The 25,729-nt window shown below is 42.4% G+C and overlaps 4 protein-coding genes and 1 non-coding gene across 5 annotated transcripts; 2 read left to right on the forward strand and 3 right to left on the reverse strand.

Moving 5' to 3' along the window:
• The first annotated feature begins 9,767 nt into the window (after window positions 1-9,767).
• Window positions 9,768-11,253, forward strand: LOC106643206 (protein obstructor-E). The gene is made up of 3 exons (XM_014358239.2): window positions 9,768-9,792; window positions 9,913-10,323; window positions 10,410-11,253. Exons 1-3 carry the CDS (start codon window positions 9,768-9,770, stop codon window positions 10,748-10,750), a joined length of 777 nt encoding a protein of 258 aa, XP_014213725.2. The 3' UTR covers window positions 10,751-11,253.
• A 1,193-nt stretch (window positions 11,254-12,446) lies between these two features.
• On the reverse strand, window positions 12,447-14,768 carry Cpap3-d (cuticular protein analogous to peritrophins 3-D). The gene is made up of 4 exons (XM_089589729.1): window positions 14,714-14,768; window positions 12,989-13,216; window positions 12,650-12,914; window positions 12,447-12,585 (listed from the first exon to the last, which is right to left on the reverse strand). Exons 1-4 carry the CDS (start codon window positions 14,766-14,768, stop codon window positions 12,447-12,449), a joined length of 687 nt encoding a protein of 228 aa, XP_089445855.1.
• Window positions 14,769-16,817: 2,049 nt separating this feature from the next.
• LOC106643204 (protein obstructor-E) lies at window positions 16,818-19,730 on the reverse strand. Its single transcript, XM_014358236.2, has 4 exons — window positions 19,457-19,730; window positions 18,097-18,203; window positions 17,701-18,011; window positions 16,818-16,848 (listed from the first exon to the last, which is right to left on the reverse strand). The coding sequence occupies exons 1-4, from the start codon at window positions 19,728-19,730 to the stop codon at window positions 16,818-16,820; spliced, it is 723 nt and encodes a 240-aa protein (XP_014213722.2).
• Window positions 19,731-20,817: 1,087 nt separating this feature from the next.
• Window positions 20,818-20,951, forward strand: LOC111643030 (U4atac minor spliceosomal RNA). Its single transcript, XR_002759633.2, has one exon. It is a non-coding gene; the product is annotated as a U4atac minor spliceosomal RNA (small nuclear RNA).
• A 1,569-nt stretch (window positions 20,952-22,520) lies between these two features.
• Window positions 22,521-24,434, reverse strand: LOC106643203 (protein obstructor-E). The gene is made up of 5 exons (XM_089589730.1): window positions 24,380-24,434; window positions 24,100-24,312; window positions 23,791-23,975; window positions 22,648-22,880; window positions 22,521-22,566 (listed from the first exon to the last, which is right to left on the reverse strand). Exons 1-5 carry the CDS (start codon window positions 24,432-24,434, stop codon window positions 22,521-22,523), a joined length of 732 nt encoding a protein of 243 aa, XP_089445856.1.
• Window positions 24,435-25,729: the final 1,295 nt, after the last annotated feature.

Below are 25,729 nucleotides of genomic sequence, written 5' to 3' on the forward strand. Positions count from 1 at the left end.
TTTTTGTTATTGGGAAGATCGAGGGGGTCGTAGGATGAGCGCGCGTTGAGGACTGAAAATAAGAGGACGACGCGCGCGCGATAAGACTGGCGTTGTTTTTCCTCCGAGATTCGAGCAACCGGATACATTTGATCGGCCGGTGCGATAGTCGTTGCTGAAAAATATATGTACAAAAGGGAGTATTGGAATCTCTCTGATGCACCTCGGCGTTTTCATGTACGTCCAGAGAGAGATTTCAATGCTCGCGTAAGTACACCGATGCGTCGATTAATGGCATGTACAAGCTGGTTGAACAGTGGCTAAGTATTTTTTTTTTTTTTTTTTTTTACTAACCTTTTCGTGAAACATCAATTTCCGTGCTGCGACGAGTATATAGATGCCAATTTTTCAGCTATCAAGTACACTTGTAGCTCTTTTTCTTTCCGCAGTGGGGTATCATCTGTACAACCGATCGATCTTATTTATTCTTCAGATCAATAGTGATTGGAAAAAAAAAAAACATCAATAAGTAATTTGATTGGCAACAGCACACCCGCGCGACACGTAATACATCCAAAATCAATATCGCGAGAGAAATCGCAACCAAGGCCAGGCTGGTGGGCCCGCCGATTATCGATACGGAGAGAGAGAGAGAGGCCCGACCTTTCGAGATCTCGAAAGTGAAAACTCTCAGCGAAAAATTTTTCCACGCTCGCGCGCTCTATACTTTATGGAAATAGCCCGCCTTCCCCTTCGTTAACCGATTCGAAAGCCGATTTATATATATTCTTTTTTTTTTTTTTTTTTTTTTTTTTTTTCTTTCATCCAACAACACGCCCACGCGTCCACAAACATCGTTCATTTTTCGTATGCCTCGCATTTCTCCGGCCCAAAAGTGTACGGGTTTAGGGAGATCGGCAAAAATCGATCGAGAGTTTTGGAGCGGCGGAGTTTGTATCCGAAAAACATCAGGCGAAATTCTCTCCATCGAGAGTACAGTGTATTGCATGTGTGTGTAGAGCATACACCAACCCACTCGCACACCGGGACAAAAGTATAAAAATCGGTAAGGCATCGGAGAGTATATATGCGCGTAGATGTGGGCCCGCTCCCTCCATATTTTTCGTGAGCAAAAGAGACAGCAGAAAGAGAGAAAAGCCACACCAGGTGAGAGTGAGAGCGAGGAACAACCGAGGCTGCGTCGGCAGCGGAGGGACGCGCTTTTAGTAGGGTATAGCAACGGCAGCAGGAGCCAACCGCCCGTGAGCACCCAGCATATAACCCACTGTACGTTCGAGCTGTGTAGAGGAGCGCCGAGAACAGCTCCTGGGGCTCCAGACGCGCGCACTCCAGATACCATTGCACGCACACGCCGCGAGCATTAACAACCTCATCGATAAGGATTATCGAGGAGGAGAGGAGCACCACACCGCGGTTTTTTTTACCTGTTTGTTTGTTTTTCGTCTTCGTTGGCGTAGTTGTTGTTTTCGTTGTTGTTGTACCGCGAGACGACGGCCCTTTGAATTTCTTTCTTTTTTCTTCCCCCCCTCCACCCCCTCTTTCCTGCTCTATCCTATACGGAGTTACTTATCTGAGGATATATACGTGAATTTTTTTATTATTTGTTGTTTTTTTTTTTATTTTTTTTTTATTTATTTATTTTTTTTTTCATTGCGTATCGACTCTAGAGTGCCTTATTGCCCATAGACGACGAGCACGAAGACCATCTGCTGGAAGATTGATCTTTTGTAGGACTACCGTTTGAATTTCTTTTTATTTGATTATTATTACTTGTCTCGTCGCGTTTTCGAAGCACAACAATGACAGCGGCACGTGAGATCGCCTCGGCGCTTCTGCTGGTCCTTCTGCTGTCCGTTCATGGTGAGTTATTTTTTTTAAAGATTATAGTCTATTGTGAGTGATTTTTTTTTTTTTTTCTTTAATTATAGAGTAGTCAAAAAGGATGGGTTCAGATGGAGCTTTTAGTCATATAGTTTTTTTATTCATTCCAAAAATATTATGATTATTATGCGAGCGATCACTGCATATTTATATACATACATGTCTATACGTTTCAGCAGTTGCGAAACCGATTCCAACGATGTGACATCACTTTCCGCAAAAACCAGACGACCACATCATCCGTGTACATACATATACATACATCGATCTGCTTCGCGATCTGCTGCTTTTACCCGAGTATTTAAATTAACTGTCAAATCGTCCCTGTACGCGCAAGAGGGAGAGAGAACGCGATGTACCGAAAACTCGTTTTTGCCAACTTTCATCCCGTTTCTTATCGGCCCGCGTTGACTCGTTTCTTTTCACTTTCCACCGACTCTATCCCTCTTCGTTTCGTTATATCACGGTTTTTGGCGAACACACCTTTTCCCCTTGGAAAAAAAAAAAAAAAAAAAAAAAACCTTTCTCTCCCTCTTTCGCTTCGATCGAGTCACGCTTGCCGGTGTATTGTGTGGGAGGTAGATCTCCGCGCGCACACGCGTGAAGAAATGACTTTCGAAGCTCGATCATCCGGATGGCTTTCTATGTACGAAAAACTCGAAAGAACACGTAATTACCCGCGTCGCTTGTCGGGCACACTTCATTCATCTTACTCGCAAATAATCCGCTAGGTATATAACAACGTAGAAATGCAAGCGGACGCGAGCAAGTGTTGGAAAAACATTTACTTTCCGGCTTGGCATATCCTTTCATTTTCATTTCATGTGTCTCCGACAATGGTGTACTTACATATACCTACCCTGGAGTCGTGAGTTCCATCACTCGGGCGCATGTTACAAGTACACGTCGAGTTTCACGCATCCGCGAGACGGAGAGTAAACTTTCTCCGGCCGTATAGCACCGTTGTGCTCGTATCCAAGTGAAAATATGAAAGTAGCTCACAAGAGAGAGAGAGAGAGAGCACACACACGTACATTATATACTTGCTTGCATCTATTTGCTCTCTCGAGCCTCTGCTGATCTCCGCCTGTATACCTACGAGACGAAAGATATAGTTGTGTAGCCCGAGTGCAACTAGATCCCTCGAGACGAACCCTCGTGGTCCGAAAGAAAACGCGCTTTTTTGCGAAAGTTAAAGCTTCCCTTTTTTTCCCCATTAGGTGCCTTACCAATTGCGAGAGATTTCTATAGGTATGCTCCGAGGGGTGTACGTATATGGGGTACGTCTGCATGGGCCACTGTGTATTGTACATAAACGTAATATATATATATGGGCACGCGTCTCCGATAGACCGTGCAAATGATACTTATACGATTGCTCACTGTGGCGTGCAATTCGATACGCAAATTAGCTCCGGAAGAATGGAGAATATACCTGGAAAGTCGATTTAATTTGCATTGGCGAGCGCGCGCGTGTGTTTAGTGGTTGACAATCGAGGATGTGGCTATATATGATAACCAACTGTGGAACAGTACCGAGAACACGAATATAGTATATAGAAGAGGTCGACAAACTTTACATATACCTATACTCAGTTGTAGCCAATATATATAGGCATCTGGTATCTATCATAATGGTATCTAATTGTTACTTGCAAGCTGGGTTTTTTTTTTTTTTTTTTTTTTTGTTTTTTTTTAATTTTTCATCAGCTTGCCTTGTCTGTTTGTTTTTCGTGATTGGTTTTCAAGTGTGCGCTCTGCTGCGCCGTAATCGGTGCTTGGTAGGTATACGTGCACGTATACGAAAGAAATCTCATTACCAGTTGCATTTTTTTTTTTTTTTTTTTCATGCGCGGTCCACGAATGATGGGATATTACGTCGAGAAACAAAAAAAAAAAAAAAAAAAAAAAAAAAAGAGGAAAAAAAGTACAAAAAAACCCTGAATTTTGTGGGCAATTTTTGCGCAATCTTTCTCCGCATGATTGACGTGTGGCAAGTCCAATTTTTGCATTTTACGATGCACGTGGATGTCCTGATTAGTCTTCGAAAAAGGCAAAAAAATTCAAGCGATTTTTCATGCATTTGATAAAAAAAAAAAAAAAAAAAAAACATCAAGTTGATAAAAGGAGGCAATAAAAAAAATGTTACTAACATCACATAATTAAAACCAAACAGGGAGCATTACGTAGTAATAATAGTAGAAATTTCTAGCAAACACGTACTCATGTACGGGCACACGTACTCGTTCGAGTACTTAATCCGCACGTGCAGGGCGGGGCCGTCTCGAAGTTTCCGCGCACGATGCCGCGTTAATACGTATGCACATTAGCGATAGTAAGCACATGTGTATAGTAAACAAGCCTCCGTTCAATTGATTATAAAAAAAAAGGGTCTCGTACACCTTTGTACTGATGCATACGTGCGCGCGGAGACTGTTAATGAGAGAATTTTATTAGAAAGCGTATGTGTGTGTGTGTTACAAGAAACCGGCAAGTTTGTACAACTGCTTCTGTTTATCTGTGCCTGTATACATGTATAAAAGTCGCAGTTTGCGCAATGTACACTGTACTGGCAAAAAACAGTTTATTAGTACGGGTGGAGTTGTTACCTTTCTTGTTGTTGTTGTTTTGTTTCATTATTATTTTTCCTCCAACCGGAATTCGTCGTCCGCCTATGCAGGTCCGGATGGTCCGATTAGATCTCGGTTTTTGCTCTCCCGCGTTACGTGCACGTCGACACTTTCGTTCGTAACTCTAATTGGACGACCAAATTGCCCCGGCGTTCCCAACAGCCGCGTTTAACGAGAAATTACGCGGTTCTCCTCAAAAGAGCCGCGAGACACCGCGAAACGTAGATCATTCACAATGGGTTTGGATGCGCCAAGTTTTACTTTGGGACATTTTTTTATTGCGATGCCATGCGGCAGTGTCAGCCTTTCTTTTTGACCTTATTGTTAATGATGGATCGTAACCGCAGCAGCGGCGGTAAATCGTCATTGAGCACACGTGGAGCAAAGCATACTTTTAAAATCGCTCTATTTCAGCTAATATACTCGTGGAACAAGCTTATTAACGCTGCTTACGATTTTCTGCCAATGTGGTAATAAAATTATTTATGCGAGCAATCATAGGACGGTCGTTTTCAGCCTCGAAAATTCAACGATCGAATAAAACGTGAACAAGGGAGCAAAGGATATACACATACACGAGCAATCGCGCGGACGGCAAATGTATGAGCTCAGGCATAACGATCGTACTTGTAAATGGAAGGGAAAGTAAAATACGGATCGGCGTGTCGCTGCTACTGTTGCTTGTGTGTATGTATATGTAATGCATATGTATATAATATACCCCGTCTTACGTAATAACGGAATCGGAGGAACGTACGACCCGCCTTTTTTTGTATATGCTTACTCGCAGTCTCGCAGCGCAGTCACGAAGAGACTTTTCTTCCTCTCAGGCGTCATCGGGCTTCTGTTGATTATTTACCAGTTTTACCGGTTTTGATGCGACTACCAGTCTCGATTTTTTTTTTCCCCCTGTCACTTTGAACGACCGACTCTTGGTACACCTATTACACCATCGTCGTTGTCGTCTCTCGTAACTAATTCCCAAGAAATATAATAATTTGTCCGATTTTTCATGTGACCGCCATGAATTACCGATTTCACGATACCATAGGCATGCCAAACCGATTTTCCAGCTATTCGTACTCATTTGTTTTAATTGTCGTTCTGATGATTTTTTTTCCCCGCAGCTTTCAAAGGTACAAATACGCGAAAGAAAATCGGCGCGCTGTTTGATACCGATTTTTTTTAATTTCCCGAGGAGTTTCAAGTCACCTCGCCTCGGAATTACGGTGCAGCTCGGAACAGCTATAAATAGACGCGGTGTAAATGAGTTTAATAAACGACGACGACAATCGGTCGAGTAACGGCACCCAAGGTGTCGTGATCGGTTTACTAATGAACAGCGCGACGAGCTTCGGTACGATAGTATACGTTTCTTCCGGCATTTTTTTCCGATTCAGAGCTCCAAGGCCCGCAATTTACGCAACCACGTTTGCCGGGACAATCGCGTCCTTATAAATAAGATTAAGATCGCAGATGTACGCGTAATATACTTAATCCAGATTACGCGGATCGAATGACGTTCAGCGTACACCAGAAAAGCTGTTTGCACGCAATTCAATTACGGTCGTGTACGCGTGGCTGCGTGTGAGATAATGCGGATGAGAGGTTGATTTTTTTTTTATTTTTTGCACACAAGAGCACGGGTGTGAAATTACGGACGGTTATAATTGCGATGTATAACGCGAATCTACCGTTTCGACGTAACGAAGGTGTTGCCGTGTTAATGTAAATTCGACCAAGCACCTATGGGTGCAGAAGTATAGGTGTAGCGCGGACTATATGTCATCGGACGATAGACGGTATCTCTGACAGGCCGTTCGAATGATATAGCGTACAGCCTCTACTTTACTCGGAATCGCGGTATATTGGATACTGACCGAATAAAAAATGATGTAACAAAAAAAAGAAAAAAAGAAAAAATTCAGTTCAACTCACCGGTGAGTTATTATTCAACGTAGTTATTGTACTTTCTTCCGTTCTATCATTGCTTTCCCGAGTAGTATAATACCTCGCTCTTTATCCTTTTCCGGAGTTGCGAACGGAAATGTACAGATGCAACACTTGTAAAGCGTTGGCCCCTTACCCCTTGGGCTGAAATTGCAAAATTGCCTTGCATAAGCCACTGAGAGCTGGATCATTATTATTTCTTTGTGAAAAGTTAATGCCCTTATTAAAATGAATAACAGCCGAGAGAAAGAGTGATGTGAAATTTTGTTAGGTAACGATTTAACGAGTTAACAATTTCGCGTGCTTTACACCTATGTTTTTTGATTTTTCGATTGATCTTTCGTGTTTTTATCCACTCGTGTTTACGACAATATTCTTCTTTATGCGATACCTGCAAATTTTTTCTACATGTAGGTATATGTGTATCTTTTGGCGTATACGAAGCGTGCAGTTACCGATAACTATGGCCTCTCGGAAACGAGCTTTTTTCGTTACCTCGAGAAAGACAACGGACCACGCGAACAGGCCATTATTTTGTGCCTTTTGTCTTCTCGTACAATGGTTTGGTCATCGAGTTGTAAGAAAAATACTTTGAGCGACCGTGCAGGCAAAACCAAACCCTTGGCACGTTCACAACAGGCACGCGTTGGTATACACATCAGTTTTTAGCGCACGCGAGACGGAAAGATTTACAATCGACGTAATTTTCAGTGAATAAGTGTACCTGCACCTTCGAGTAACGAGCTCCGCGCGCACGTGTTACAAAAAAAAGCAACCGGCATTTAACGTCTGAACTGTGTGTCTTACCAGACTCGGCCATCATCTACTTGCTCGGGTTTTTTTTTTTTATCCAGTGTATAATGTTTATTATTGCACGCTCGCTTGGTTTTAAAACAATTTATTGCTTTGAAAAGAAAAGTTGTTGATTAGTTTTGACAATAATTTCCCGCTCATTGTTGTTTATGGCATCCTTGTGATGCCGAAGAGAAAAGACACATGGTAAAAACAGAAGACTTGACAAATGATTCAAGTACACGCGAATGAGTGCGATTGTAGGTATGTTTAAAAAAAAAAATAATAATAAATCTCAAAAGCAATAACGCATAAACAACGAAAGCGACAGCGATGAACGTGGGATAAACAGTTCAAGTACGTGCTATACGATAAATCACGGGTGGGATGATTTTTCCCGCTTATACCTTACGACCAGCGAATATAGTGATAATAACAATAGAATCCATGTACGTGAGCACCAACCTTTGGCGGCGGCTGCAGTAATAATGGATCTTGCGTTCCAGCCACCCACGCAATGGATATACCAACGTTTCTCGATCGTCCCTACGGATGGGAAAATATAATGAGGGGCTCGGTGCAACAGTGACGCTAATGGATAAAGAGAGCGAGCGTTCGAAATAAAAACATAGCACAGGCTTTTTTTTTCCTTTTTTTCGTTGCAGATAAAAATTAATAAGCGTAGATGGGTGAGAGTTGTTTAATTATACACGCGTGTACAAAACCCGCGGTGTGAAGGTTGCAAGTCAAGGCTGCCGACGCGACGCCGAGAGAGAGTACACGCTTTCACTTAGATGGGCATTTTGTATACGTGTACATATTATATATAGGCACATGTGTTATAAATGCAGGTAGTAACGAGCGCTTTTCTATGAGTTCTCTTTCCCTCTTTTTTTTTTCCTAATTTCCTTTTACATTTTACGTGAGCCCAGCATCATAGGTATATGGGAGCGCTCGACACCTCTCACCTGTTGTCTCTGCCCTGTACCGTTGCACCTCTTGGGTGTTAATACTTACCTACTTTTTGGTTAATTGAGGGGAAAAAATGCGCGATCGGCGACCAGCTGTGCATATACTATGTAGCCATTCCATTGTATTTCTAGGATCAGTTGGTAATATCTTAATTGATCGAAAGAGCCGCGGTCAATTGTGACGAAAGAGGGTGCCCATAATGCGCAATGTATTGTAATGAGTTATTTTACACGCCGTGGGTGCTTCGATCGTGACGATGTCAATGTTCATTGTTTGCTTTGCTAAAGAGGCAAATGACGAAACGCCGTGGGATTGTTCGGAGTCTGGTTGTTGCCGCGATCAACTCCGTACGTACACCTGGTTGTGTTCCAAGTTTTAGAGACAGCCGAGTATGGTCGGACACGGGCAATAGGTATAAATATATGGGGGAAGAGGAAATAAAAGATGGATCTCGACCGGATGTAAAACGCAAAGAGCACGGGTCGGCGTTTCATTGGATCAACGTGATTATTGTATAAATAAAAGATCAGTGGGTGGGATGATGATGCTTCCGTTTGCATAGCCAAATATCTGCGTGTAGCTGGTGTTTTTTCATCATTCTTTGGAAGATGAAAGCGTGTCGGTGATGGTGCATTGTTGGATGGAAATTCCTGAAGCGAGTCGTAGACGCGGGAGGTTTTATTTTATAATTACTCATTGTATTCCGTAACGTCACTTTTGTACGTGTTATCTTAGACTTTCGAGAAGCATCTGCACCATATACTGGCGGAAAGAGAGAGAGAAAGGGAACTTTGTTCCATGATTTCGGGGAAAATCGAAAGCCCACGTGGTGCAGTCTAAACAGAGGGGGTAGGCCGTTTCCGCGCCTCTCTGTCTCATCCTCTCTCTACTCGCTTTGTTCCCGCTACTCTCGTTGTCGGGTAAAAGAGACGCGCCTCACGTGTGAAATTGCAAAATTACAATGTGCATGGCGTGCGGAAGCGCGAGCGGGACCCCGCAACGTTTCAGCGAAATAAGATCTAGTTGTGAAAAAGCACGTGATGCCCAACTGTACAGTCTCGCGACCGCGAGTTTACGTGTGCCCCGAGTTATACTTATATATACTATACCTATATACTCTGTCTAGCTCGTAGACGACGCTGTAAGAGGGAAACCCGTTGGATGTGTGTGATTGCCTTCCCGTTGATGGAGGCCTACGTACAATATATAGGTGTATGTCTCGAGAAATGCTGAAAAAAAACGAGTTTCTCGCATTATTTCGCGATCTCAAAGTATTGTGTTGTACCTATATATTTATATTTATGTAAGTCTGCAAGCAAAGCTCCGCCGGGTACAGCTGCCTTTCGCAACTCTCCGGCTAACGCATATTATATTTTGCAGTTGGTATTTCCAGTACGAGCGCACGTGGAGGCTGTAGGAAATGTTGGTGTTAAAATATACCTACCGACTCGCGTGGTGGTCTCATTTATAGTGGCCATTTGGGGAAATGATAATAATTGAAAAAAAAAAAAAAAAAAAAAGAGATCTCAGACCGTAGTCACAATGATTTTGGTAGTACCGGAGCAAAGTATCACCTCAATGATTGAATGACCCCGCATGATTGAATCGATGAAAGATTATTTTCTAAAAGAAGAAAGAAAAAAAAAAAATGTTAATTGTACACGTGTGTTTCTTCTTCCTCGGGCAGAGTCGCTGGGCCAGAAGCAGCAGCAGGAGGACCCCTGCCAGACAAAGTCCCGGGTCGTCGGCGACGTGGAGTACTGCGACCGCTACTGGGAGTGCGTGAGCGGTCGCCCGGAGCTCTTCGACTGTCCGAACGGTTTGGTATTTGCCGGCAAGCACCGGGGGGTCACCGAAGGCTGCGACTACCCATGGCGCGCCAATTACTGCGACGGCAAGCGCCAAGCTAACCCGCCGATCGGCGCCGAGCACTGTGACTGGCTCTACGGCATCTTCGGACACGAGACCAGCTGCACGAGGTACTGGACCTGCTGGAACGGCACCGCCACCGAACAGCTGTGCATTGGCGGCCTACTCTACAACGAACGGGCGCGCTCCTGCGATTGGCCCGAGAACGTCGAGGGATGCCAGAAGCACCGTGAGTTGTTTGCTCCTTGGACCAAGCACCAATTTGTTGATTGTCAAATGAAAAACACGAACAAAACAAACAAACAAAAATCGTAGCTCTCTGCAACGACGACGCGAACGGTAACGTTCCACTGGGCAAGTCGTGCAACCGCTACTGGCAGTGCCAAGGCGGCTACCCCCGGCTCCAGCGTTGCCCGGCCATGCTGGTGTTCGACAAGCGCTCTCTGCGCTGCGTCGTCCCGCCAACCGAGGACTGCGACGTGCCGACGACTCCGCCCAACCTCGAGGGCGACCTACCCGAGAACCGCAACGAGCAAGAGCCCGAGGAGGAGAACTTACCCCCTGGGGTGGCGTCCCTGCCACAGGGTGCCATTCCCCTGCAGCTCACGAGAGCCCAACAACAACAGCAGCAGCAGCAAGGAAGGACCAGGAACTGAACCACCCACCTCTCCGTATCATACACTACTGAGTTTCTTTTATTCTTTTTTTTTTTTTTTTTTTTTTTTCATACAAAATGTACCGAGGCAGTTCCATATTACGTACACTTGTAGAGCGACTGCGAGAACGTGACGCGACGATACCTATACCTACACACCTACCATCGTTATTATATTGGTATTCCTATTTTTTTTTTTTTCTTCCCTCTCTCTTATTCGTTCTACTTATATTTCGTAGCTTTAACGTGTACCTATGATACTTCGGTAAGAAAGAGGAATTGATGTTGCGAAACCATGTCCTAGTATATGTTTATCTCTGCTTTCGCACGCGCATTACGTATAATATCACATTGTACACACGTATTCTCACGTAATTTTTCACACCCGGTACGAAGTAACTGATATCGTCAAGAGATAAGGTTTTTTTACCAAATGATAATTTTTTTTTTTTTGTTTTAACATTTTTCTTTTTATTATGAACCCCATGTAAAAAGACAAGGAAATTCAAGGTAAATAATGCTCTGTGCGGAAATTTCGAAAATTTTCCATTTAGAATTCCTGTGGAGCCCAAAAAACGTACAAGTGTCGGGACTACACTACCAAGCGACTTGGAAGTCATCTTTGTTACCATTTAATTTTTTTCTCTTTTTTAACTTCATTGTGCAGAGCTCAAAGTTGGCACTCGGATGATACGCAATTGTAATTTTTTTATTGAGCTCTCTGTACTCGTTGCCTTTTTGTATCCTTATTTCTGATTTTTATCCTTCTCTCGCTTTTTTTACACACTCGAACGACAAAAGCCATCAATTCATGCGATTTCATGACTTTTAGTTATAAATTAACGCACGCCACACTTGAACATTCACACATGTGTAGACAATTGTGACCCTGTAATGTTTCGTTATAATATGTATTTTTTTTATATATAACATATATTACACGTATATCAGTGTATTCCTTTATCTTTAAGTGATATGGTTGGAAGATAAAAGTGAACTTTGTTTTGAACAAATTAAGATTCGCATTTGGAAAAATTTGAGGACGGACTGCAGGTGGTCTGTTAACAGCTTGTGTTTTTCACGATGAGCAAGCAAGCAGTAGCCGAAAAAAAGAGTTGTTTCTTGAATTTTTGTACATCGATTTGTAAGAAATTAAATAAGTTATTTTTTCCCGATTTACAATGGTTCTGTTTTCATTCGTTGGCTCCATGTATTCCTCATCACCCCTGCCTACTTGAACCACTTAAATTATATGTACCAACCACATCAACAACAGGTTCATTGGAATCAAAATTTGAAAAAAAATTATTTATTCTTTTATTGTACATTACAAGAAAACAATATTCCTCTGAAATTTCGGCCAAAACGTTTATTCGCGGTGAAAAAAAAAAAAAAAAGATTGTACTAAAATTTGTAAAAAAAATTAACAAAAACGACCTCCACACGCATGGTCCTTCACCTGCGCATGGACAAAACACGGCCACAATGCAAGGCACTTTATTCCGTCTCACTCGGAGTTTCCTTCATCAAGCTGTCGTCACATCCTTTTTTTATGCGCTGAAATGGAAAAAAAAAAAAAAAGATAACGATCGTCAAAACAACAACAACTTTCCCTCCTAGGGGGCAACCCGTGAGAGAGAGAGAGAGTGTCGAAACTCGACACGCCGCACATTACGTATATATGTGATATGATTGTCTCACCAGTGGGGAAGCTCGTCCTTCTCCAAGCAGGTCAGAGTCTCCTTGTCGAAGAGCTTGTCCTCGCCGCAGGTGATGAGCCGAGGATGATAATTCACGCAGGTAATCAGACGTCCGCAGTCACCGGGCACGGGGAACCTTTGCAACAACAACGACGATTACTCGTTGGTTTGGAAAAAAAGGGGGCAAAAAAAAGGCGAACCTCGGGTAGGGCCAGAACCTGGCGGCCGCGGCGTTGGGCGGCTTGTGGGGGCATTTGAAGCCAACGACCTCCGCAGGGTTGCAGTACTCGAGAAGCTGGTCGGGCCAGATGCAGGAGTGGCTCTTGTCGTCGTAAACGAGGCCCGCGTCGCAGTGGGTCTCGAGGGGCTCGCCGTAGGCGCACTTGATGAAGGTCGTGCTGCAAGCCTCGTGGCCCGGGTAGATGCCGAACTGGTACTCGCAACCGGGTGTGCTCAGAGGCGTCACTGGACAACCGATCGTTACGTGTTTATCGTGCTTTGCCGAAAAAGTGGAAAATAAATTTTAAAAAAAGACTCACGATCGGCCGGTCGTTTGCCGCAATCGACGGCCCAATTGTAGTTGCAGTGGTTGTGCACCGCTCCACCGCGGCCGTCGAAGAGCAGTCCGTTCTCGCAGCGCTCGAGAGACAAGGTGCCGTTCACGCACAGGAAGAACGAGTTGCAGTCCTCAGGGTGCGGGTACGCTTGTTCGCCGTACTCCTCCGGGCAACGGGGCGCCAGTCCGTCGAGCAGTGGCACGGCTTGGACTGTGATTTTTTTTTTTCCCACAAATTCATTATTGTTGACGTGGAAAAGCAACATTTGCAATCACCTATACGCCAATCGCTCGAGCGTAGATTAAAGCAAAACGAGTTTCGATCGAAGGGGGGGGGGAATATGAATTTCCGATGAATAATTGTGCGCGAGAACGAGATAATTGCCGAGACAAGTGGTTGTTTAAACGCCATCGAAGAGCTTTTGTCCAACACAGAGTCGCTAATCCGGTTTGTCTGTTATTATTATTTTACTCCGTCTAGCGCGTATAGGTACTCTGGCATAAATTTATTGGAAATCGGCATGCGATCGGCACTTTTGTTCCAAGACTGCGCGATACGTGTGTGCGTGTGGGTATTCAATAAAATAGCAGAGCCCGTTATCGGGACAGCCCCGCGTCCATCGGTGGCGCGAATACGCGTCAAGGAAAACGGCGAGGAAGCTACTCTGCTACTTGAATGACAAACAGCCCTCAAGTATAACGTATTCTAAAAGGGAGAGAAAAAAAGTCGTGAATGCCGCGGTGATGCTTTTGAATTGTACATAGGCGCGAATGCCAATCAGCCGCTGGTGGTATGCAACGAGTGATGGATATCTGTCGATTCTACGTACAATGTGCGACACGGCAGGGTGCACATACCTATACGTGCGATCGGGTGCGCATGAATTATTCACGAGGACATTCAAGCATCTTTTATTTCGTGGCTACGTTAAGTACACAGGGGGTGCGTAAATACCGATGATTTTTTGTATCTCTCATCTGAAAATCGGTTGCCGCTATATCTCGGGTATGCCGATTTTTTCTTTTCACAGGAGATCCGTGGCGACATTTTCTCCAGTTCGTACAAAACAGTTGTAATATCAATTGCCGATGTAATTTACTATTTTTGAAACCAAGAAACAACAAATGCTCACTATGTAGCAAAGGTGAACAAAGAGCGAGCCCGAAAATCAGTGCACAGAACGGAGAAACCGTATGGTGCGGTGAAAGCACCATGACCTCGCGTGTACGCGCGTACGAATGAACGATGGTTAATCAGGTGTTGCGCTCACAAGTGCGTAACCGACGATGAGTACGAAATTCTGTTGGATATTGAGGAAAACACTGTCTCTTGAATATGAATTATTCGAGTTTTTATCAATATTTATCGGTGAACTTGAAAAAATCGACCGATCGGAGATACTTGGAACAATGGAACGAAGCACAGTGGTGTCTAAGATACAGTGTGTATATAACACATATAATATGCACCGCGCGAGGGCCGATACTTTCACTCGTCGAGCCATTACGTGTGGTTTTGTTAACGTTATTCGGGACCTCTTATTATAGGTGTATCGTTGAACCGATCGCCAAAAAAGATTTCTCTCTTTTTTTTTTTTTTAAACCTTCAATTTTGGGGTAATCGAGCGACCGGTAGTGAAAAAAAAAAGCAAGCAGTACAGGCGAAACTTGCACATGTAGTAGTAAACAAAAGAAAAGACGAGCTTACCGATCATCGCAGTGGCGACGAGGCCCAAAGGCAGCAGATAGAGGCACCGGCTCATGGTTGTTCCGGTGTTCGCGGCTCGATTCTCGAATACTGAATTAAGAGCGAGGTGTAACATAGCCAACCCAGCAGCGGTACACGGCAAGCGCGGCCTCGCTAACTTTGCTCCGTCCCGCTCGCTCGATCTCCCGGTCGCTTTTACCGCGTCGATCGCTTCCACCTTATCCCCTTCACCCACGGAGAGGAGGTCCGCGTGTTCCAACGTACCTGCTTACCTGTATCCCTGATTGACCGGCCGACCCCACCTTTTAGCAATCGCTCGACTCTGTGTACGTATGTTTGTACCTATCCTTGGCTTCTCGTCTTCGGCGTGTGGGTAAGTATCGGTTTACGATATCCCAGGCTCGGGTACAATGAACAAGTGGTGGTATTGGTTGACACCGTGGCCTCGAAGAAAAGGAGAAACCTTTTTTTTCCCTTCCTTCAATTTCGTATGTACGGTGTTCGCGGACGAAATCGAGACGGAGAAAGACTCGGGTTGGCTGGGAATTTATACGCTGGTTTCAGCCCTTGGGAACTCGGGCGATACAGCTGCCGGAGCGTTTTTTTTTCAGATAATCTGCGATTGCTTGAACAATAGAGGGAGGGGAGTATTTTCTCAGCTGAGAAATTTCGGATTGCAAGAGGTCTTTTTTTTCGTCGGGATTTTTGGAAAGTTGCATCATCGCGTGAGAAAATATGTGTTTATACGCTCGGATGGAGGTACGTTTATGCGTTTCAAGTTTATTGAATACTCATTTTTGATGGTGTACAGTTTTTTTTTTTTTTTTTTTTTTTTTTTGGAAAAAGTTTGATCTTATCCTGTGAATTTATCCATCTCACGTTTGGCTCAAATGATAATTTATGCGATCCAAGAGTAAGACTATATATGTAAATACGAGATAAATCGTTAAATTATCATGTAGTGAACTCGATGTAAGCGACATTTTATTGCGGACGTCGCATAAATTATTATATACCACTTGTCGAACGGCAAATCAACTTGGATGAAAAGAAGAAGAAAAACCGAAAAATTGAGAAATCCAAAGGATGCTTTTTCATATATTGAACAATGATTTTTTTTTCTTTTTTCTTTTCGATACAAATCGTCGCCCAATCAAATACAAGTCGAGAGAGACGGTGTGTTTGCGACAAAAAGCTGGTACAGTCAGCTTGTACATGTAACATTAATGTACATATATATTCACAACAGCTTTCACCGAGCACTTACACGTCAAACACATACCGTCCAAGTCTGTAACGAACATATATATATATGGATCGATTTTGCATTCCAGATAGTCGAGCGAAATAGTATACGTATATAATACATGTGTAGTATTTAGTTGGCAGTGGTAGTGGCAATAGAGTGCAAAGATCGCTTGCGAAAGCAGTCGTATTATATTGAACACTACCGCGTACCTATATATATCGTATGTAGATATACACTTGCAAAACAGAGAGAGATTTTTCAAGTTTTTTTTTTTTTTTTTTTTTTTTAAGTACCCTTTTTCGTTTATAAGCGATACATCTCTCTCCGTATAGGTTCCACATAATATGTATATGCTTTGTTATTACCGATAATATGGTGTAGAATAACATAGACTAAGTTAGCATACAGGTAAATTTATATAAATACATTGTGTAACATTATCTCGGGAAAGCAAAAACAGAGGTAGGTATCTGTATACGCTTATAATGTATACTATGATTACTGTAATACTTTGCTGTAACTTTTTTTTTTTTTTTTTTTTTTCGATCAAAGAATAAGAAAACCTTTTAATACAGCTCGCGGGTACAACATGTACGTATGATGATCGTTAATAAATCTAGTCGAATAGGAATTAAATGACAGCATATCATCTTTCATAACTTGACGAGAGTAAGAGTGAAAGTAATATACCATAGTTTACGATGTGACGTTGCACTCATCGGCCGCACACGTGAAATAAAAAATAAAAAAAATAAAAAATACTTGTAATATTCTCAATAGCGGTTCGGCGACGTAAATGTATGTATGTAAACGTCGTCCACTTTCCTCTCTGCGGATGAACTTTTGTCGCCTCCTTCAGTTACTCTTGGTTTTGTAGTAGTCCTCACTGAAATAAATGAATAAATTATTAGTTCAAGAGTCGAGGCTTATTATTATATTTCATACAATAATATAAGAAAATGAAAATGATAAATTGTGTAACCAAGGAAAAAGAAGCTTAGTCACATTTTTTTGAGTTGTCAATGTCAAAAGATTATGATTTTTTTAGTGATGTTATCGTTCATGATTTACTTATCTGAAATTTTAACAAGGGTAACAGCTGCTCAGTGCATAATTTACGTATTCATCATCTCTCTTGGAATGCATGCATGTGTATATACTTTTATGTGTATTTGTCTCATATTTGTTTAATTTAGGAATGTTACGTGATGTGATAAATGGTAAATAAAAAGCATTTTTCAACTCTTTCCCATACGATCCATCGATAAAGAATAAGTTCTTTTCAAACGGGCTACTTTTTTTTCATTTTAATTGCTGTGCCAATAACTTGGATCCTACTCGGTTATAATTTACTTGAAATTGTCAAACAATTGTTTTTGACGCAACGTGTTGTCTCAAGTTAGTATTTATACGTAAAATTCTAGTAATTCATCCGGCACAGTTTTCCCCCTCTTTTTTGTAATACTGAAATTTTTGAATTATTAATACGCGATAAAAAAAAAAAAAAAAAAAAAAAATTGTATCTTCATGTTTGAATTGTCGATGCAGTATACGTAATAAAATTAATTCTCAGTCGTTGTTTTAATTAATATTTCCACGCCATGTGAACTATACTCGTATTGTAGTTATAAACTATGATGGATGCGCTTGAATGACGATGTATTAATATTTTTTAAACGTTTCTTCAGGAGTGAATAAAAAAAAATATGTAAGGAGAAGGAAGTAAGTTGTCGCTTACCAGCCAGGGACAAGTTCGGGCTCGGTGCACGAAAAGTTCTCCTCGTTGTAAACGAGTCCCTCCTCGCACTGGCCCTTTTGGGGCACGATGCCGTTCCGGCAGATGTAGAATTTGGCGCAGTCATCGGCGTGCGGGTAAGTCGGGTGGGGCAAGATGCGGCCCTGGGGACCCACGGCGTCGCCGATCGGGCAGCTGAAGCCGTCATCGAGGACTTCGCGCTTCGCCTCGAGACAGGGCCGTGACGCGTCGGTCGGCCACACGCAGCTCGACATCTTCTCCTCGTACACCAGTCCGGGTGGGCACGACATCGCCTGCAATTTGTTTTTTTTTTTTTCCCCTTCCTTTAGTTTTCCACGCTTCCAGGAGGTTGCGCTAAACTTTTTTTTTTTTTTTTACCTGAGCCACGCCGTCTATGCAGTTGACGAACTTGTCGCACGCGTCCGGGTCCTCGTGTTTGAAGTAACCATTGGCGCGTGGACATCCTTTGGACGGGTGGGGCTCCTCTGTAACACGCCGAATTTTCTTCAACCATTTCACGATATTTATATACAGATTTTTGAGCCAAGGAAAAAAAAAAAAAAAAAAGGGAGCCGCTCAAGGATGAAGAAAGAGAGCTCGGCGATTTTCAACGGGAGGAACCTTGACGCAGGACCGGTTCTCATGAAAAAGAAAGAAAGACAAAAAATTCGACTCGAACGCGCGTCTCACCGAAACGGCCGGCGAGAAAGTGTGGCTTCCCTCGGACGAATGTATGCACGATTTGGGGTTTTTAATGGGCGGTATACAACTCCTTGGTTCTGGTAAAATTTCATGAGACATAGAGCCAACTGACTTTGATTTTATAATTCACGGCGTTCACGTGCAATCGAGCCCACGTGCGTTTACCTGCTTGATTTATTCAATTGGAAACTCTCTCTCTCCCTCTTTTATTCGATGTGCTGTGTACACGGATGCTGGGTTAGATTTAATTGCATTTTGTTTTGTTTTAAAAATCATTCGGAAGAATTTATAGGTTTCTCTGTCGGTCGACTCGAGTTTTTACGCGCGTGTTGGTAAACGATGGAAAATGCTTTCACTCGCGATACGAAAAAAAAAAAAAAAAGTCGACCAAATTTCTAATGTCAGCGCTGTGAAAAAAACAAACAAAAAAACAAAGAGAAACCAAACAACCCAAACCCGGAATAAATTTTCCATTCAATCATAGTTGCTTGGCGAGCGCCGTAAGGGAGAGATTCAATCCAGCGATTTCGCAAAACTCGAACCTATATGTAATACTCTCTCTCCCTCTCGCAACTCGCGGGCTCTCTCGCAATCGGCTCGTCGCTCCCGAGTTGTCCCGTAAAAGTATATTTATTACAATGCATCTTTCTCTCGGGCAAATCATCTTCCGTAATGTCTGACGTAACGCGCGTATACAGGTATGTATCGGTAACCGCGCATGTACGGAGCCTATACCGATTTTTTTTTTTTTTTTTTTCATCAAGATGAATGCAAGGTGCTTCCATAGAAATTTTAAATTAAAGTTAAAGGTATAAGGGCAAATGTAGCATTTGTAGAAAAAAAAAAATGTATATATACATAAAACGTAAATAAATGAAGCAACGAATGCATCTCTGCAGCTCTTGGAACAATTAAATGACGTAGGAATAAACCAAAAAGAAGCATGTATGGTGAATAAATAAAAAAAATGAGATAATGCACACAGTATAACAATTAAAAAAAAAAAAAAAAAAAAAAAGGAATAGTGTGTACTCACGCAGGGCGGTTCTCTCGCCACATTGTACATTGGCCGGTATGTCGCAGAGCTCCTTCTTCGGATTGTCGTCCCTGAACAGGAGACCGTCCTTGCAGAGCCTCTCCTCGGCCACGTTGTCGAAGCAGGCGTAATAAACGTCGCACTGCTCGGGATCGGGGAAGAAGCCCTTGGGCTCGGGACACCTGAAATTCGAGCCTCCGTCCTCCGTTTGACCGAGTATCGGCTCGCTCGACGCAAGTACCACGGCTACAAGGACGACAACGTAAGACCTCATGATCGGTTGTTCGTTGACAGTCTCGCGCTATCCTACTATCAAAAGGACGTTGACGGATGGGTTTTGCCGCGAGTATACGTGAGTAGTACGCGAGTATAGTGTCGCGCGGGAGGACTCTCGTGCTGCACGCGCTTTTCTTCTTCCCCTCCCGTGCATATACCAACCCACCGCTGCAGCTTTTATATATGTACTCCCCCACCTGTATTGCGATAAATGTATATATACATATACGTACGTGGGCTCTCTTGGTGTATATATATAGCAGCCACCCCCGCCTACGAGTCCCCTTTCGCCGAATTCGCCTCTCTCTTTCTTTCTCTTTTGCTCCTTCTCTGGTGACCCCGACCAAATGTGCAATCGGTACGTGTTTTTTTACCATCGAAGATTCCTTCGAGCTCCGTGAATGCCGCAGCCTTTTTTTTTTTTTTTTTTTTTTCGGTTGGGCCTTTTGACGCCTATTATTAGAAACAATCAACCTACCACCCGAGAAAGAGAAACAGGTTTCGATGACGCGCGTGGACGGCCGAGACGAAAAGGACCAATCTAACGTGCTAATGGAATCTCGACAGTTTACGGTAATTTGTGTTTTCTACAAAAGTGAAAGTATTTTTCTTTTTTCTTTATCATCATTATTATATTTCATTTGTTTTCCTTGCTCTGAACATTTAAAAACTCCACTGACGACATGTCTGCAATTAACTGCGAGCTCAAACATTTTTTTACGTCTTACAAAATAATGTAGCATTATTATTATTATTATTATTATTATTATTATTATTATTATTATTATTGTTATTATTATTATTATTATTATTATTATTATTATTATTATTATTATTATCATATATGGTCGAAGCTCCCCAATGTAACGTTATAATTGATTTTTTTTTTTTAATTTCAATTAAAAGCAGAAATCATACAACTTGTAAGTGGTGCCGTGAAATGAGAATTTTTAAATTTCCCGCCAAAGTTTACTCGCGGCTATTGTAGTTTGTCCGTCAACTGCCAGATGGACGTAAGAACATTTCGAGTCGGCAAGTGAGTTCGATGAAACGTCCCCTTATAAGAAACGCAGCGCCGCTATTTTGCCGTCCTTGTCTAGCGGGAGCATAGTATTCAATGATCGTCTAGTGAGGGTACTGCTGCTGACGCTAATAAACAATTAATTTCTCGTACCACTGGGGAGTCTACAGCACCCCAGCAGGTACAATTTTTGGAAGGCCTCTTTACATTACAAGGGGCCAATTTGAATTTAATCATGGGCAACCACTACTTATAGATACTGCATTAAATTTCATATCTTTTGTGGTAAATTGAATCAAGCGATTAGTCCGGTAAGCGGAAGAGATTGCGTGAAACAAATAAGTATTGTACACATTACAAATAATGCTATAATTGAATAATTTTTTCTGTTACGAATAGTAAAGAGTAGGTCCTAGTCCATTATTAGTATTACTTTTTTTTTTTATAATTTAATTTTAGGATTTCGTGGAACCATCAGCATAGATAAAAAAAAAGACAGACCTCCCATGATCACGAGTAAAAAATCAGCAGGGGCTATACGTGTGGGTATGTATTTACAATATTTTTCGGAAAACCCGTTAAAGAACAAAAAAAAAAAAAAAAAAAAAAAAAACGGGCTAGGTTCGTAGACTCGATCACCGCCAGACTCGAAAGCGTAACCGATTCAACGGACAAAGGCTCGACGGGCAGTCCGATCGAAAGCGTAATGATTTTATTTAGGCACCAGGCGCCGTGCGAGAGGTAAGTTACACGAGGGTCTAAAAATAAATCGGCCAAGCAGATACAGGCATGAGTATATACTAGTGCCCATACGTACCGATTACAGAGATAAGAGAAAGCGCGTCTGTCTATCTCGATATACATAATATATATACATACCCTCGGTCCGTCTTTCTTGCAGCATTGGTATAATGATGGTACACTTACCTTTTGTGCGTGTGAAACACGGAGAACAAGCGCAGGCAGCCAAGGTCTTTTTGGCGATAGGGAAGTGCACATATGTACGTTCAGGATAATTGCCATATCCTTGGCGCAAAGTCGAGAGACTCGTTTATTTCCCTCCTCTCCTTTTTTTATTTATTTATATATATATATATTTTTTTACCCTTTACGTATCCACATGCATGAATAATTAAAGATGCGGTAACAGCTTATTTTTGCATCGAAACGGTTCCAATTAAATTTCGTGTCGTGTATAATAATGTATACCTTTTGGACGAGTTGATTAGCGAAACGTTAACTTATTCCGGGGTTGCTTTTGGAAATTTCAATTTATTCAATCCTAGCGAGATTGGACTTTTTGTTCCAAAATATTGTCCACTCGGACACAGCTTGGAAAACTTCCTGAAGCCAGTTCGCATTAGAATTTCCAATTATTTTTCTCAAAAGTAATACACGATCGCGTGAAAAAATTCATCCACACCTCTCACAAATAACACACGCGAGGCAGTGTACGAGTTAAAAGTGTTTATTAAAAATACAAAAAAAAAAAAAAAAAAAAAAAGAAACAAAAAATTTACATGTACAGAGTATAATGTATCATGAAAAGGAAGAGAGAAAGGGGAAAAGTCAGAGTATAATAATCAACGACAAAAACAAAGGTTCACACTGGGGCGGACGGAGATGCTCGGAAACGAGGAGACAATATTACAATTACAATTAAAATTACAGTTACACACAATGTTTCAAAGTAGCGATAGTGATGATGCTAGGATTAATAATAAATCGGTATCCCGATGCGGGACAAATCGGCATCGTGGCTCACGCTCACGGCTTCTTGTACGGTTTCTCGTCCTCCTGATACCAGTCCTCGCTGCAAAGAAAAAAATAAACAAATAAATAAATTAAAACTATAATGACTACAGAAGTGAAAAAAAAAAAAAAAGAAACTCACCATCCGGGAACATTTTTCGGGTCGTCGCACTGCTGGGTGCGATCGTTGTAGACGGTGCCCTCGTTGCAGCCCTGCTCGCGAGGCGTCACGCCGTTCAGGCAGACGTAAAATTTCCGACAGTCCTCGGGATGGGCGAACTTGGGGTGATCGACGGTTTGGCCGTGGCTGTTGAGCTCAGCGTCCTTCGGGCACTCAAAGCCGTCCATGAGTTTTTTGTCCACCGCACCGCAGCCCTGCGAGTGACATTGGAGTGAAAAACGAGAAAGTATAAGGCGACATGCCCATTTCACTTTACCACCATCGCGATTTAAAACTTGTACTTTTGTTTTTCCTTCAAGGCATACGTGTGTATAAAATAGTGACACTCGGGTGTGTAAGTTATACGTATGCTGCACGTCCAAAGGGAATGCAGACCGGTATACCGATTGCCTATTTTCGAGAATTATCGCATGCATTATTCATGGCTGCGTCGCTTTCGAAAATTACGCGACCTCCCCCTCCCTTCTTTCATTGTCTCGAGGTGAACGTGGTCCTGTTTGGCAAAATATATGATACGACAAAGTAGATTGACGCGTGTATATATGTTTTTTTGGGGCTGGGCTGAATTTGCATTTCATGCGGGTGATTTTGTTTTATTTTGGTGTATTTCTTGGGCGTCCAAAGATGTAACCACTTATTATACCTCGATATTTTTGGGGCTAAACGAATTTCGAACAAATCATATGGATTTTTAGTGTTTATGAGCTGTAAGGAAAAAAAAAAAAAAAAAATTCAATGTCCTTACATTTTAATAAAACATTAAAAGTGACATCTCGGTGAATTTGACTATTATCTTAATAAAAAATAAACTTCTTATAATTTTGGTCTGAGAAAAACAATGAAATTTCCGAAAAGTCGGAAAAACCCCAATAAAGGACGAAAAATAGTGAGAAGTAAAAGTGAAGGATCGACGTACAAATTATTTTAAATTTGTAAAAAAAAAATAAGCGTCCTCGTGTACCTATACTTGATGATGATATTTCCTACATGATGTGCCTTTGTACAAGTTGATCTACAGTCGCAAATTTGAATCTACTGGTACGTATGAAATATATTTAATGTATGGAGGTGGGAAAAAAAAAAAAAATAAATAAAATACACTACCTGTCGTCCCGCGCTCTCGGGCCACACGCACGTCCCCGAGTATTCATCAAAGTGCAAGCCCGTGGTGCACGTAACTTCTACGGCTTCTCCATCGATGCAGTTGAAGAACACATTGCAAACCGCGGGTTCGGGATGCGCAAAGAACCCATTCTTCCTCGGACACTTCTTCGTCGGCTGGGGTGGCTCTGCGCAACGCCGTTATCAAAAATCCATTATGTATTACGCATAATAAGCGCGCGCACGCATAAGTAGTGGACGCGAGTTGCGCAACAAAGTGATTGGCGTTTGTAAGGCTCGTTGCCGACTTACGTAGCTCGAGACGCTCGCCGCAGTCAACGTTGAAGACGTGGTCGCACTTGTTGACTTTCCGGATATGCGGGTCGAAAACTAGACCGTCCGGGCAGTACTTCTCGATCGGCAGGCCATCGATGCACTCGTAGTACTTGTCGCACTGGCGCGAATCTTCGAACTGCCCGTCGTCCTTTGGACAGTTGAATGCACCGTCTGTCGCGCATAAAGTTACTTTTTGTACAAAAATTCATATCGAATGAGCACATCTGCTTATTATCGATTCCAGCGTTGGGCGTACACATTTTTCTACTCCGCGTGCTTCCAGTAGAAACTGGAGGTTTTTTTTCTTCCATCGCTCCAATACGTATGTTTCCTCTTTCCGCATTTTAGGGAAGCGAAGTAGTGTTATTTAACCATATACGTTTATAGTATGGATACGTTACTCGCATATATGTACCGGTAATGACGTTTCTATTAAAATTTATGAGTTGCATGTACAATAATTTACTTTTATTTTTTTTCTTCGTCGTCGGTGAAAATAACATGTTAATGATGAGAGCTTTCGTTGAATACATATGCATATACGTGAAACGTTGACTTCGCGGTTGCCTCACTTTCACTCGCGAGAGCGAAAGTAATCGATACATCCCGTTAATAAATTATCGAACGCGGAGAATTTGGTTTTATGATATTTTCGTACGATCCTTGGTGATTTTGAAACTGCTGCATAGCAGCTAACATAATTTTCGTGACTTTTTAAACAAGTAATCCAAATAAAGAGTGATGATTGAAGATGGAAAAACAAAAATTACACGGGAACCCTTGGGTTGAAAAAAAAAAAAAAAAAAAAGATCCATCGTCCGCTTCTTCCTTTCGAGAGACAACGATGTTACCCTACGCGCGTCCAATTTGGCATAATAAACCCAAAGGGTGACGTGAGACCCATGAATTTCTCATGCCTCGTTGGGCTTTCGATTTTTTCAAAGCGACATCGGCAGCAGCTGTTGTCGCCGTTAGCGCGAAATTGTTTGACGTAACCCCCGTGCGTACATGAGTTTCGGCCGCGCCTGGACGGGAGAAGCCCGTTTTGACATTTACTTGTACGTACGCTTTAGAAAGTTTACTGGGCGAGCCCCCCCCCTTCCAGCTCGAGCGTGCGTGCGTACGTGGCTTTTTTTTTTTTTTTTTTTTTTTTTTTTTCAAAGATCGGTAACGATCGAAGAGAGAAATTCGTGAAAATTAAAAATCGTACGCTTTTCGATCAATTCGTTGCGGGGAAAGTTACTGCTGCGAAATTAAATTCAAAAAAGTATATCCTCTGGGCGAGATTTTTTCCTTCCAATCCCTCAAATGAACGAAAAGTGCCATCGGTGAACCCGTTTATTCTCGTTTCTAACTAATTATCCCGAGAGAACGCGGAAAACGATTCGCGGGCCAGGCAATTAAGACAAACGGGTCCTTACGTGCTCGCGATTGCGGCTAATGATGCCTATGAACGGCCTATTACGCAAAGGTGCGTTTTCGCGCCATACGTATGTTAAGTGTGTACACACGTAAGAGGGAGGGGGTGAGGAAAAAAGGGTCGTTGACTTGAGATTCCGACGCGCTCGCGTTACATATACACTTATACGTGGGTTGGCGAAATTTC

Source organism: Copidosoma floridanum, unplaced genomic scaffold, assembly GCF_036245765.1.
Source record: "Copidosoma floridanum isolate Cflo_tuat_1 unplaced genomic scaffold, Cflo_Japanese_pri ptg000009l, whole genome shotgun sequence".
Classification (NCBI taxonomy): Eukaryota; Metazoa; Arthropoda; class Insecta; order Hymenoptera; family Encyrtidae; genus Copidosoma; species Copidosoma floridanum.